This window comes from Balaenoptera physalus (genome assembly GCF_965194825.1).
Source record: "Balaenoptera physalus genome assembly, chromosome: 11".
Lineage (NCBI taxonomy): Eukaryota > Metazoa > Chordata > Mammalia > Artiodactyla > Balaenopteridae > Balaenoptera > Balaenoptera physalus.
Window position 1 is genome coordinate 103,676,895 of NC_138896.1, and position 13,264 is coordinate 103,690,158.

The window sequence follows — 13,264 nt, forward strand, 5'->3', positions numbered from 1 at the left end:
CTCCTTTCACACCGAGGCTCTTGCTCCCCAGCGCCTTCATGGTCCCCCACTTGGAAGTAACTTATGGTCTCAACCCTTTGAAGTCAGAAATCTTCCTAGCACCCATAGGAAGATCAAGGCCAAAGGCAAGTTCAAGGCCAGACTCTGCGACAAACCCAAGGCTGCGACATGCCTCATGACGACACTGAGCCTTCCGGGACCCCTGCCCCTTATCAGTGCACACCAGGGTCTGGGGGGCATGAGGGACGTGTGGCTACAGAAGTCCTTGCTTCGATCGTCACTGCCCTTATCCTGGACGCAACGCCAAGTAAAAAAGCAAATGAAGTATTTGAGGCTTGGCTCCTTTTCTGTTAGAGGGTGAAGAGAGAGTAGGGCGCGGCTCTGTACCCCAAGGTCCAGAACAAGAGCTAGAGGCCATCAGCAACTCCTCCACAAAGCAAGGCCCAGAGTTCCCACCCCGTGACAGACAGGAGGCATCCTGTCCAGGGACTCCCCTGGCATCTCCGATCTCGGGGTGGGAGGATAAGTCTCATGTTACAAATGAGGAAACTGAGTCTGAACGAGGAGACATGGCTTGCCCAAGATCACGTGGCAGTGAGCAGAGGGCTGGGACACGTTACCACGACTGCTGAGCCCTGCGGGCCTCCCCAGTCCCCAGGCCCAGAGGAGGAGCTGGGCTGGCAGCAGAGTGACACCTAATGGGCACAAGGTTTACAGCAGGAGACACAGCAGAGGAGTGGACCCAGCCCTTCTCCAGATGAAGTGGGTCTGTCCCTTCCTCTGCAAGGGGCCAAGGTCACCTAAAAAGGAAATACCCAATAAGCCACACCCATCTGAAAAAGTCTGGTATTTCTTAATTGTAATGGGTTGAACATTGGTATGTCTTCCTGGAACTTGTGAATATGACTTTATTTGGGAAAAAGGGTCTTTGTAGATGTAAGTACGTTAAAGATTTTGAGATGAGATCATCCTGGATTATCCAGATGGGGCCTAAATCCAATGACAAGTGTCCTTACAAGAGACAGAGGAGAAGACAAACGAGGAGAAGGCCATGTGGAGACAGGGGCAGAGACTGGTGTGATGCAGCCACAAGCCAGGAAGAGGCAAGGAAGGATTCTCACCTAGAACCTTCAGGGAGAGCACAGCCCTGCTGACACCTTGACTTTGGACTCCTGGCCTCCAGAACTGGGAGAGAGTCCATTTCTGTTGTTGTAGGCCACTCAGGTTGTGGTAATTTGTTGCAGCAGCAGCCCTAGGAAACTAACACACTAGTCAAATGAAGATACACATATTCTGTATATTTATGAATCCATTCTTGCACAGCTGAACCAGGAGATGCGTACAAGCAGGCTCACAGCAGCAGTGTGGTAACAGCTGACGACCTAAGTGTCCATTAACAGTCAGATGGATAGACTGCAAGCTCTGACATTCCAACTCCGCGCTGCACAACGGATGCATTTCACAGGGTGGAGCGAGAACAAGTCACAAAAGGATATATGCAGCACAATTCCATTCCAACAGAAACTTCAGAAACAGGGCAAAATGAAATATATTGTTTAGGGATGCAAGTACATGTGGTAAAACTCTGAAAAACAAACAAGAATTCTCCCACGTCTGGGCAGTGGTTTCCAACCTTGACTGAACAACAGTACCCATTCCAGAGCTTTTAAAAAAGATCTGATGCTAGGGTCTCCATCCCAGACTGGTGAAACCAGTATCTTTGGGGTGCAGTCATGGGAGGCACGGGTGTTTTTTTTAAGCTTTCTGAGTGGGCAGGGTAGGGGGTTCTCATGTCGGGCCAGGGTTGAGAGCTGCTGTTGTCTAGGATAGGAGAAGGGATGCTTCTATTTTGTGCCGAGTGGTGGTTATGTGGGTGTCACCTTACGAGTTGTTCTTTAAATCACAGAGATGTTTTATGCACTCTGTATGTTTCATATATTTCACGGTTTTTTAAAGTGAAAGATCTAACATCTTCACTTAAATGAGTAGTCAAATACATAGGGACAGACGACAGAATGGTGGCAACTGGGGCTGGGAGGGGTGGGGGATGGGAGTTAGTGTTTAATGGGGACAGAGTGTCAGTTTGGGAAGATGAGAAAGTTCTGGAGATGGATGGTGGTGATGGTTGCACAACAATGTGAATGTACTTAATGCCACTGAACTGGACACTTAAAAATGGTTAAGATGGTAAATTTTATTAGGTGTATTTTACCACAATTTTTTTAAAAACCTAACATTTTCTCTCAGCTAGAATTGGGCCAGAAACAGCCAAATATAAAGACCACATACTGAACTCGGCAGAAACCACGGTCCATGATAAACATTCTCTTTCTCAGCGAATCCTGAAAACGATACTATGAGGGTAGGTACTTTTATTATCTCAGGTCCAGAGAGGTGAAGTCATTTGCCCAACACCACACAGCAAGGGGCCTTAGGATGTGATCTTAAGTTTGTCCAACTACAGAGGATCTTACACTGTGGCCTTCTGCGTGTTGAGCACTGACCTCACTCTCCTCGGGCCTGACTGCAGCCCATCTACCCTGCAACCCCACTGCTTTCCAGCGGGAACAGAAGGCCCAGAGGACTATTGGTAGTGGAGCCCCAGGCAATGCAGGGTCCTGGAGAAATAAGAGGGCAAAGGTGCCAGAAGCTTGATGGGTGGGTCCCTGGGCCTGGCACCTGGGAGGTAGAGACAATGCAGGTGGAGGTGCAGGGGCAGCTGGGCAGCCTGGGAGGGGGTCAGGTGGAGGCGGCTGAGGAGGGCTTCATCCAGGACCTGGGGTGGGAGAGACATGTCAGCATTCAGCCAGGTGAGCTCTAAGCAAAATGGGAGCGAGGCAAGTACTTCCTCCTCCCTCTGCGTCCGTGTTCTGCATGCCTCTCTACACGTACACACGTACACACTCAAACACACACTATGGCAGAGACCAGCTAGGGGGTCACCGAATCACTTTCCTGGGCATTCAGTGAAACTACATTCCCCAGCCCCTCCTGCAGGTTGGTGAGGCCGTGTGATTGAGCCCCACTGAACGCCACAGGAGTGTGAGCATGTATCCCGCTTCCAGATCTCGCCCAAGAAAACCTCCCCATGAACCTGCCCTGTCTCCTCCTCCGCTGGCTGGATAGCAACAGCCTGGGTCCCTGAGTGACCCATGCTTGGAGCAAGCCCATCTCTACCCTACCGCCATTAATTGGGCTTAACACGGAAGGAAGTTATTGTGCTAAGGCTCTGGTACTTGAGGTTATTCTGTTAGAGCAGACAGAGTTACCCAAATAGACACACACAACCTCTTTTACCCCTTATACCAAAAAGAACGGCAGACTTAGAAGGGCCTTTAGAAATCAGCCAGTTCACTGAATGTCAATATTATGACATAGTATGAGTGTGTTTCATGTTTGGTAATTGCAATCATTGTTGCTTTTGTTGTGGTCATCCATGTACAATGCTTGGTGTCAGTCTATTTATCTCTTGTAAAAATAAAATACAGTGTGTGTGTGTGAGAAAAAAAAAAAAAAAAAAAGAAATCAGCCAGTTCGACTTCCTTATTGAACAGATGGACAGAAAGAGACCCAAGAGAGGGGATTTCACTTGCTCAGCGCCACAGAGCAAGACAGAGCTACAGGGAGCTTTGGAAACCCAAGCTGCATAGCTAATGTCTGGAGATGCTCTTCACCCCCATCCCCAGCCCACCCCAAAGGCAGCCGGCAGGTGGGCTTGGGTACCTGTCTTTGGGGCCTGGTGCTCTCAGCAGGCAGCAGAAAGCGCTGGCCCAGAACAGTGGCCACACGGGCAGAGTGCGTGTGGTCCCCGAGCAGAGGGCAGAGCTGTAGTGCCATGTGCGCCTGTAGCTGGCTGGGAAATGCTAGAAGACAAGAGAGACAGGACAGATGGCAGGCAGCAGCTCTTTCTGTGCACCCGGTGTTGCCCTTCCCCTTTCCTCTGGGGAGATGGCACCCCCATTCTCAGATGGTGTGGTTTCAGAGAGGTGAATGCTACCACCCCTGCCACTGGAGAGGGGTGCATGACCAGGTCGGGACAGTCAGAGCTGTCAATCCACCAGCCCTGTGGGATTTGTCCATGAAGGGGGCAACCCTGAATTTACTGTGAAGCTACTGGGAATGAAGAACGCTCTTTCCCGCTGGGGTGTGAGCCGGGGCTGCTGGAGCGCCTGCCATCTCTGCCCCCACGGGGAGAGCCTGTCGGAGGAAGAAGCCAGCGGGCAGGAGGCGAAAAGAAAGTGAGAAACAGCTTCCTGATGATGTCCTCCGAGCCTCCGGATGCAGCCAGGCCTGAACTTTCAGTTACCTGAGCCAATAACTTCCCCTTTTAGATTACACCAACTTGAACTGGTTTTGGGGAAACTTAAATGGTATGAAATTGTTCACATAAGTAAACTTATTAATCCTCCTGACAACCCTATAAGGTGGGTTCTATCATCATTCCCACCTTATAGACAGGAAAACCGAAGCTCAAAAAGAAGTGACTGGCCCACCATAAGCTGGGATTCAAACCCAGGAACTGTCCTCTGCTTTCACGTCTGGCAATATGCTGGACTGGATAATCTAAAAACTCACTTCTTATAAACCACTTAGAAACACTGGAAAACTTTAACGATCATCCTTCTAAATACACAGCTGGGCACACAGGAAAGTAAGGTCCCCCAGACGAAGATACAAAAGGAAAACAAATCCAGAGCACAGGAAAGCCAACATTTCACCTCTTCTAGGGTATTGCCAATCTTGGGATGCAGGGGGCCTGGGTTTAAGTAGCTACAAGGGGCCAGGGGTGAGGTCTTGGTGCCTAAATGAAATCTGAGAGGCTACATCTTCATTGACAGGATGGACCGGGAGAAAAAGCCAGCCACCAAGGAAGGGAGACAAGAACCTTAGGTCTGGATGAGGGGAAGCAAAAAGAATTCACAACCGTGAGCTGCTCTCACACAGGTTTGGGGCTCTAATCCCACTTGCATGAACTGTGAACTTCCAACTGAGACGTTAATATTTAGGTCCTGAAGCAGTGACATGGGGCACTCAGCAGAAGCAAAGGCAGAACCTCTCCTGAAGTCACCACCTCCAATGAGGCAATAAAGGATTTCCACTGATAAAGGCCCAGCTTAACCTGAATTCACAATCCTGAATCACAGAACAAGAAGGAAACAATCCACCAAGGGGAGAGAGTCTGCAGGAAACACAACAGGATTAGACCCTCAGAATGTCAGACAATGGAATTATAGAAACACAATATAAATATGTTTTAAATGACTAAAGACAAAAAAGAACAAGTAATATGAGAAAAAACCAGATACCTTATTTTTTAGAAGGCCATTTGTATTTGTAAAAGAACCAACTGAAAAAAAAAAAAACCAACTAGAACTTCTAGAAGTGAAAACTACAATCAATGGGTAGGTTAAACTGGCAGGTTGGATCGAGCGGAAGAGAAAATTTCTCAACTGGAAGGTATATCTAAAGATTACCCAGAAAGCAGCAGAGATAAAGACATGAAAAATGTGAAAGAAAAGTTGAGACATAGCAGTAGAATGAGAAAGACGTCTATCAGGCATTCAAAAGGAAGGATGCAAGAGGCACATTTGAAAAGGGAACTTTCCAGGATGGATGAAATAGATTAATCTTCAGACTCAGGAAACACAGTGAATCCCAAGCAAGATAAACAAAACTAAACCCACACACCTGGATTCACCATAGTGAAACTACAGAACATCAAAGGTAAAGAGAAGACGTTGAGACCAATAACTAAGAGAAAAAACAGGTGAGCTGCAGAGGGTGACAGGAGAAGCACTGCCCCTCCAGGTGGAGCTGGTCACATACATCCTTACAGTCCATCAAATGCTCCCCAGGCTGCCACTAAAACCACCACCCTCCTCCCACCTCCTGCCTCCTCCGGTCAAATACAGTTTGTCAAGTCTGGCTGGGGCTCTAGACCCACCTGTCAGTGGCTGCAGCTGGACCAGGGCACAGCCAGAGCCCATGGCCACCACACGGAAGTAGCTGAGGGTCCTCTTGACACCTTCCAAGATGTCCTTTCGGGATGGGGACTTCACTGGAACTACCTGTGGTGTCAGCGCCCAAGAATGAACAAGCTTCACACACACCTGGGAACTACCCGCAGACTCTCCTTGCTCCCAGCAGACTCAGGACAGGGCCACAGTATAGGCAGTCGTCACTCGCCTGTATTCGGGGACTGGAGGGCCAGTCACCCCACGTCTATACCCTGTAGGGGTACTATGTCTGGAAGGACCCCTCCTCTTCCCCACCTAGACCCTGACTCACAAGATTGACCCCATCAATGTGTTCCAGTTTCAGAGCTGCTTGGATCGTCCCCTCAGAAGTAGCTGGGATCCCATCAGTGACAGCACTGAGAAAGAGGCAAGAGGAAGTCACGTAGTGGCTTGCTGGGACCTCCCCATTGCCCTGGGAGCTTCCCATCCCCTCTCACCAGTAGGTGACTGTGGGTCTCCTGGCTCTCTGTGAGTGAGTGAAGAACTTCTGGAGGCGGCTTGCTGTCCGGGGACAACTGGAGAGGAGTACAAGCCCAGAGGTTTCCCTGGAGGAAGGAGACAAATCACAAAAGTTAAAATCCCCTGGGCTCACCCACACAAAAAGGAGACCCCGGACTTTCCTGGCGTTCCAGTGGTTAAGACTCTGCGCTTCCAGTGCTGGGGGTGCGGGTTCAATACCTGGTTGGGGAACTAAGATCCTGTATGCCGCATGGCACAGCCAAAAAAAAAAAAAAAAAGACCCCTAGAAAGGAACACCTGACCTGCTTACGACCAAACAGTAACATCAGGACTATAACACAGACCTCCTCTTGAGAAACAAGTAAGTCTTCCCCGTGTTTGATAATAAGAGTACACAGCTTAAATGAGTACACAGCTCATTTTGCTCTGGCTCCCAGGGAGCTCAGAGCCAAACATCATAACAATTACCACCAACTGTTGAGTGTCTACCATGTGCTAGGCACTGTACTAGGAATTTTATATATATTAGCTATTAAATAATTAAATTCCCCACAAACAAGCCCATGAGTTTGTGGAACTGCAGAAACATTTTATCTCAAGCACCGTCTCTAATAGATGGCAATTAGAGGAAAGAATGTCACAGATCAATTGACAATACATGCCATGAATATGGAACTGGAGAAGTGACTGCACACTGAGCATAGATATTATTAGCTCTATTTTATGATTAAAGAAACTGAGGCTCAGTGATTGCTAAGATCACAGTTTATGCATAAGGATTTGAACCCAGATCTATCCACTTCCTCCTCCTTTTCCTTGTATCCTACCTCTGTGATCCCAAACCAGCCCGTGGAAAATGTCTCAGTTTATTCCCAAGTAGTTATGCCCCCACCCAGATGGATGCCTGTCCTTCTACCTTCCTCTCACCCCCACCACTTACTTCCCAGATGCTCGGACAACCTGGAGCTCCCGCTCCCCGAGCCCCAGGGACTGGCTCAGCTCCGGGAGCACTGAGAGCAACGTCAGCTCTCCTGGTTTTCCTGGGGAAAAAAAAAGGAAGAGTACAAGTTGCTCCCAGAGGCAACTTTATCCTGCCTTTCCTTTCTCTTCACTGTTTCGTCCCCTCCGAGACATCAAAACCCCTTTCATTGCATCTCTTTCCCCTGCCCATACCTGTCACTGGCAGGCCCTGTGGCTTGTTCAGTGTCACCAGAGGTCCTGAAACGTATAATACATAAACATCAGCAACAGCAGATGCAGTTTACAAAGCACTTTCTCAATTCATATTATCGTGTGGTCCCAGTACAACTCTCATACATGAGTTATCACCCTGAACTTTCTGAACCTTGCATATGCTAAGCAGGCTGCCTGCCACGTCAGGGCCTTTGCACTTGCTGTTTCCTCTCTCTCAGATTTTCACGTGGCTGCTTCCTTCATATCATCGTGGCTCAAATGTCACCATCACAAAGAGGCCTGAGTCTCCAATCTAATGTCTGCTCCCTTCCTGCAGTTCCTCATCATCGCTGTTTTATTCATAGCACTGATCACTAGTAAGTACCTTTTTCATTTATTTTCTGGTTAATCAATTTCTCCCACTGAAATGTTGGCTCCCTGAAGGCAGAAACCATATTTATTTTGTTCAGCACTATACAGCCATGTCTAGAACAGTGCCTGGAACATAGCCTATGCTCAATAAATAGCTGAGAAAATTTAAAAATCACTGGAGACTGAGGCTCAGAGAAATTGTTATTTTCCTAAAGCCACACAGCAAGCTGATTACAGAGCCTAGATATGGCTCCAAAGCCTGTGTTTTGCCCCTCAATAAACACTTTATTACAGCAATTTCCTTTACAGAGAGCCTACTAGTGCAAAGCTCTCTAGTTATTTACACTCTCCCACCCCACAGCCCTATCCCCATGATGCTGAGGCACAGAGAGATTATGTGTCTGGTCCCAGCTCCTGTGGCTAGTGGGAGGCAGAACCAGGATTTGATCCCACAGGCTTTAGTAGGGAACCCGGCCAGATGCTCAGAAGGCTCAGGTGAAGACTCCTCCCCTTCCGGGTCTCCCTGCAGCTGTCCCTCCCACCGCTCACCTTTCTGATCCACCACAGCTGCCCTCAGCACATCAACCAGCTCCTCCCTACTGAGGTTCTCTGGCCGCAGCAGCCCCGAGAAAGGCTGGTCATCCAGGGGCCCCGACCGTTTGCTGGAGCCTCGACGTTGCTGCTGATGCCTGGAAAAGGTTAGGTAAGCAACAGGGGAATCACTGCCGCCCATTCTTACCTCCACACACCTCTTCCTAAATCCTGCGGCTTCCTACTAATGCTTCAGAAAGCCTGGGTTGAGCTTCCCGAAATGTTAGGTTCGACTGGCCCCACTGTACAGAAGAGAGAACTGAGGCTCAGAGAGGTCTACTGACCAGTTGAGGGTCACACAGCAGAGCTGGATTAGAACCCATATCTGCCTAACTCCAGATCCCGCACACACCCTCCCCCGGCCCCAGCCTCCCTCCTACACAAAGGAGGGCGGGGGTTGCTAATCACCGGGCCTCGGTGCCAAAGCTTGAGGCTGTGGGCGCTGCGCGGACCCCCGGACCCCGCCGCCAGCCACCCCAGACCTGGCCCAAAACGCGACAGCCGCCCATCTCCGGAGCGAGGACAGTGAGCATGTGTCCGGAAGGGCTGCCCAGGGATGCCCCACAGCGCGCTGATTGGTCAGATTGACTGTCAATCGGAATAGCGAGGCTCAGAGCTGTGAGAAGGCGGAGCTTTGCCTTTGCCAGGGAAAGAGATGAAGAAATTCTCGTCCGTGCTTTTGGGGAAAGCGAGGCACGGAGCAGAAGAGGAATTTACTGGGGGGGGTCAGAGGACCTGTCTTAGGACAAAGCCAGGTTTTCTGATTATCATTGCAGTTCTTAGGAGTCTTCTGACTTCAAAAAAAAAACCCGCCACTGGGCACAATTTTGTAAGGCAAATTGGAAAAGGAAAAAAAAAAATCCACACTCGTTGGTACAGTAAACTTGCTTTGAAGAACACAGCCTGGTGCCAAATCCAAAAGGAAAAAAAGGCCAGAGGCAGAAAGACGTTCACTGCACCATTATTTATAAAAGCAAAACCAAAACAAATCTCAAAAACGGAAACAAATTGTCCTTTGATTAGATCTATAAGGGAAATAAATCTTATTCATCACCCTCAGTTTTTGAATGCTAACTCTACGCAAGGCCTTGGCATCTGTGAACAAATTAACAAGACTCGGCCCCAACCACAAGAAGTTCACCTTTAAAATCACAGCATCACAACCCACCTTGAGAGAAGCTGTGGAGATGCTGAGAGAGAGAAGAGTGAGGAGCCCAGGAGCCCGCTGAAATCTGAGAAAGCTCCCCAGCAGGGGTTGTGATTTACAGACTGTGAAGAACTCAGAAATTCACCAGGAGGGAAAGGTGTGGGTCAGAGGAGAGGGAGCGGGCAACAGGAAAAAGAAGACGTTACGTGCAAAAAAAGCAAAAAGCAAAATGGGCTCTATCCTGTAATTACAACTATGGAAAAGTTACATGCAACCTGTGTATCATTTTGTTTACTAAGAGCACTATAACTTTCAATTCATTGTTTGCATTAGTGAAGGACTGCAGATAAACCAACATCTGTCAACAGAGGAATGGCTAAATTAATTGTAGCACATACATATGTAGCCATTAATTGAAGAATGTGTAGGGGTCTGCATGTGGTAATGTGAATCAATATCCAGAATATATTAAATCAAAAAACAACAAAGTGAAGAACAGTGTGACTAGAATATGCATATACGTGCATGCGTGTGATTTACATATATTTATTATATTTACATATTTCTGCATTTCTGAAAGGACATACACAAATGAGATGTGGGTTGCTTCCAGAAAAGGAATCAGAAGTGAGAACATGAATAATTATTTTTACCCTTTAGAACTGCTTAAATTTTTAACCTCATTGATATATCTCTTCTTCAGACACACATGGAGCCCTAGTTTAAAAATATAAGCCAGACCAAAAAAAAAAAGGGACTTCCCTGGCGGTCCAGTGGTTAAGACTCGTGCTTCCACTGCAGGGGGTGCAGGTTCGATCCCTGGTTGGGGAACTAAGATCCCGCATGATGCGTGGTGTGGCCAAAAAAAAAAAAAAACTAAGCCAGATATAAAAGACTGTACGATTCATAAAAATTTTTTTAAATAATGAAAATAAAAGAAATAAAATTTTTAAAAGACTGTGTGATTTTAGTTACATGACATTTTAGAAAAGTCAGTGGTTGACAAGGGCTGGAGTGGTTGAGGGAATGAGAATCGACTAGAAGCGGGAAGAAGGGAAATTTTTGGTGTACTGGAACTAGTGGTAACATATCTGCATAAATTTGCCAAACCTTATTGAACTATATACCTTAAAAAGGTAGATTTTATTGTATGTAAATTATACCTCAGTAAACTTAATTGTTTTTAATTCAAAGATTTAAATAGTCAATTTTAAAATATATATATTTATTTATTTATTTGGTCATGCTGGGTCTTAGTTGCAGCACGCAGGATCTTTCAGTTGCAGCATGTGGGATCTAGCTCCCTGACCAGGGGTCTAACCCGGGCCCCCTGCATTGGGAGCACGGAGTCTTAACCTCTGGACCAACCAGGGAAGTCCCAAAAGTCAATTTTTAAATGTGCACAAATTCAGACAGGACTGGCAAGAAATTTAGCAAGAACGCAAGTAATTTTATCTTGTTTTGGGCTCGGACGTTGTTGTGTCCTAAGGCCCCGCGGTAGTTTGGAACCCCACTTCGGAAAGGTGCGTTCATAATTTGCAGCTTGAGCAAAGATGGAAAGGCGGAGGCCGGGGGGCAGGACACAGCCTACCTTACCGACAGCAGACTTCTCCTCCATTGGTCACGCTTGGCCCCAGGAAGGGCCATTCCCCCACTTGGACTGGCCCCTGGCCCTGCCAAGGCTTGAGCTCCCTTGCTCTTTGGAATTTTCCCTCCACACGCCCCAGACTCATCAAAGCCTGCCCTCTCCTGTTCACTGCCCACAGCTGGTGCGACTGCATTAATCTCCAAGCTTCCAGAAGAAAAGGAAGAAACCTAATTATCCCTAGGCTGGGAGGGCTCAGTGCCAAGAGACAGTGATCAGCCACTCGAGACTCACGTGTGAAACTCAGAATATCAGGAGGAAGGCAAGTCGGGACAAATTCCAAGTTTCAGCCACCCCAGCCCGGCTCAGTTTATGACTGACTTCACAGGAAGAGCAGGTAGGCCACAGCCTCAGCAAGAGTTGAATGGGAATAGCTTCTGTGCTGACATAAACATCATGCCTTCATACCAGAAGGCCTACCCCATGGACTCAGGACAGCCGTGAGCCAGGCCTCCAACCATAGCTGCAAGAGCAGGAAAGCCCAGAATGGAAATGTTCTTTGCTAGCTCTGGCAGCTCCTTCCACACATGGCTGCAGGGTATGGGTCAGCTGCCAGAAATAACCCTCCAGACTTTAACTTTGGTAACATAGGCCTTTATCTTAGCATTTAATAAACCCAAGTAGCCTTTATAGTTAGTTACTTGTCTTGTTTGAGTTGCTTGATATTGAAAAATGCCAGCTCACACTGATAAACTAATACTTTGTGGCTACCTAACGGCTCATTTCGAAATCCTGAGATTAAGAGTTCTGAACACGAAAGGAGGGCTGTCTAGCAAGCTAGGGAAGGCTTCAGAGGAGAGTTGCATTACATCTTGACTAGTACTTTCCCACCTACACACTTAAAAGGTTGTAATAAAATGTGACATTGAGAAACTGGAAGAGTGCCTTAATCCCATAATCCCTATTAAAGCCCTTCTTTTTTTTTTTTTTTTTTTAATTGAGGTATAGTTGATTTACAGTGTTGTGTTAGTTTCTGGTGTACAGCAAAGTGATTCAGTTATACATATATATAGTCTTTTTCAGATTCTTTTCCATTGTAGATTATTACAAGATATTGAATATAGTTCCCTGCGCTATACAGTAGGACCTTGTTTACCTATTTGATATATAGTAGTGTGTATCTGTTAATCCCAAGCTCCTAATTTGTCCCCCTCTCCCCCTTCCCCTTCGGTAACCGTAAGTTTGTTTTCTATGTCTGTGGGTCTGTTTCTGTTTTGTAAATAAGTTCATTTATATCATGTTTTTAGATTCCACATAGAAGTGATATCATATGATATTTGTCTTTCTCTGTCTGACTTGCTTCACTTTTTATCATCATCTCTAGGTCCATGCATGTTGCTGCAAATGGCATTATTTCATTCTTTTTATGGCTGAGTACTAGTCCATTGTATATATGTACCACATCTTCACCCGTTCATCTGTTGATGGACACTTAAGTTGCTTCCATATCTTGGCTATTGTATATAGTGCTGCTATGAGCATTGGGGGGCATGTCTCTTTTTGAATTAGAGTTTTTGTCTTTTCCAGATATATGGCCAGAAGTGGGATTGCTGGATGATATAGCAGCTTTATTTTTAGTTTTTTAGGAACCCCCGTACTGTTCTCCATAGTGGCTGCACAATTTCCATTCCCACCAACAGTGTAGGAGGGTTCCTTTTTCTCCACACCCTCTCTAGCATTTATTATTTGTAGACTTTTTGATGATGGCCATTCTGACTGGTGTGACGTGATACTTCATTGTAGTTTTGATTTGCACTTCTCTAATAATTAGCAATGTTGAGCATCTTTTCATGTGCCTACTGGCCATCTATATGTCTTCTTTGGAGAAATGTCTATTTAGGTCTTCTGCCCATTTTTTGA

At 47.0% G+C, this 13,264-nt stretch overlaps 2 protein-coding genes across 10 annotated transcripts in view; one reads left to right on the top strand and one right to left on the bottom strand.

Annotated features, from left to right (window-relative positions):
* Positions 1–2,197, top strand: part of TTLL3 (tubulin tyrosine ligase like 3) — a 30,593-nt gene extending 28,396 nt beyond the window's left edge. For 6 of the 7 annotated variants that reach the window (XM_082415658.1, XM_082415660.1, XM_082415661.1 and 3 more), the window contains one exon: positions 17–2,197. In XM_082415658.1, the coding sequence (XP_082271784.1) occupies positions 17–361 (345 nt within the window). In that variant the 3' untranslated portion in view covers positions 362–2,197. The remainder of the gene's footprint in view (positions 1–16) is intronic. The other variant, XM_082415657.1, reaches the window with a different exon arrangement.
* RPUSD3 (RNA pseudouridine synthase D3) lies at positions 2,175–11,715 on the bottom strand. Of its 3 annotated transcripts, none has more exons than XM_082415789.1 (9): positions 11,356–11,715; positions 8,571–8,710; positions 7,650–7,694; positions 7,417–7,516; positions 6,455–6,562; positions 6,289–6,373; positions 5,945–6,068; positions 3,724–3,863; positions 2,175–2,776 (listed from the first exon to the last, which is right to left on the bottom strand). In XM_082415789.1, the coding sequence occupies exons 1-9, from the start codon at positions 11,538–11,540 to the stop codon at positions 2,585–2,587; spliced, it is 1,119 nt and encodes a 372-aa protein (XP_082271915.1). In that variant the 5' UTR covers positions 11,541–11,715; the 3' UTR covers positions 2,175–2,584. The 3 variants fall into 3 exon arrangements, with proteins under 3 accessions (XP_082271915.1, XP_082271913.1, XP_082271914.1); XM_082415787.1 differs by lacking the exon at positions 11,356–11,715 and adding an exon at positions 9,021–9,651; XM_082415788.1 differs by lacking the exons at positions 3,724–3,863; positions 11,356–11,715 and adding an exon at positions 9,021–9,651.
* Positions 11,716–13,264: the final 1,549 nt, after the last annotated feature.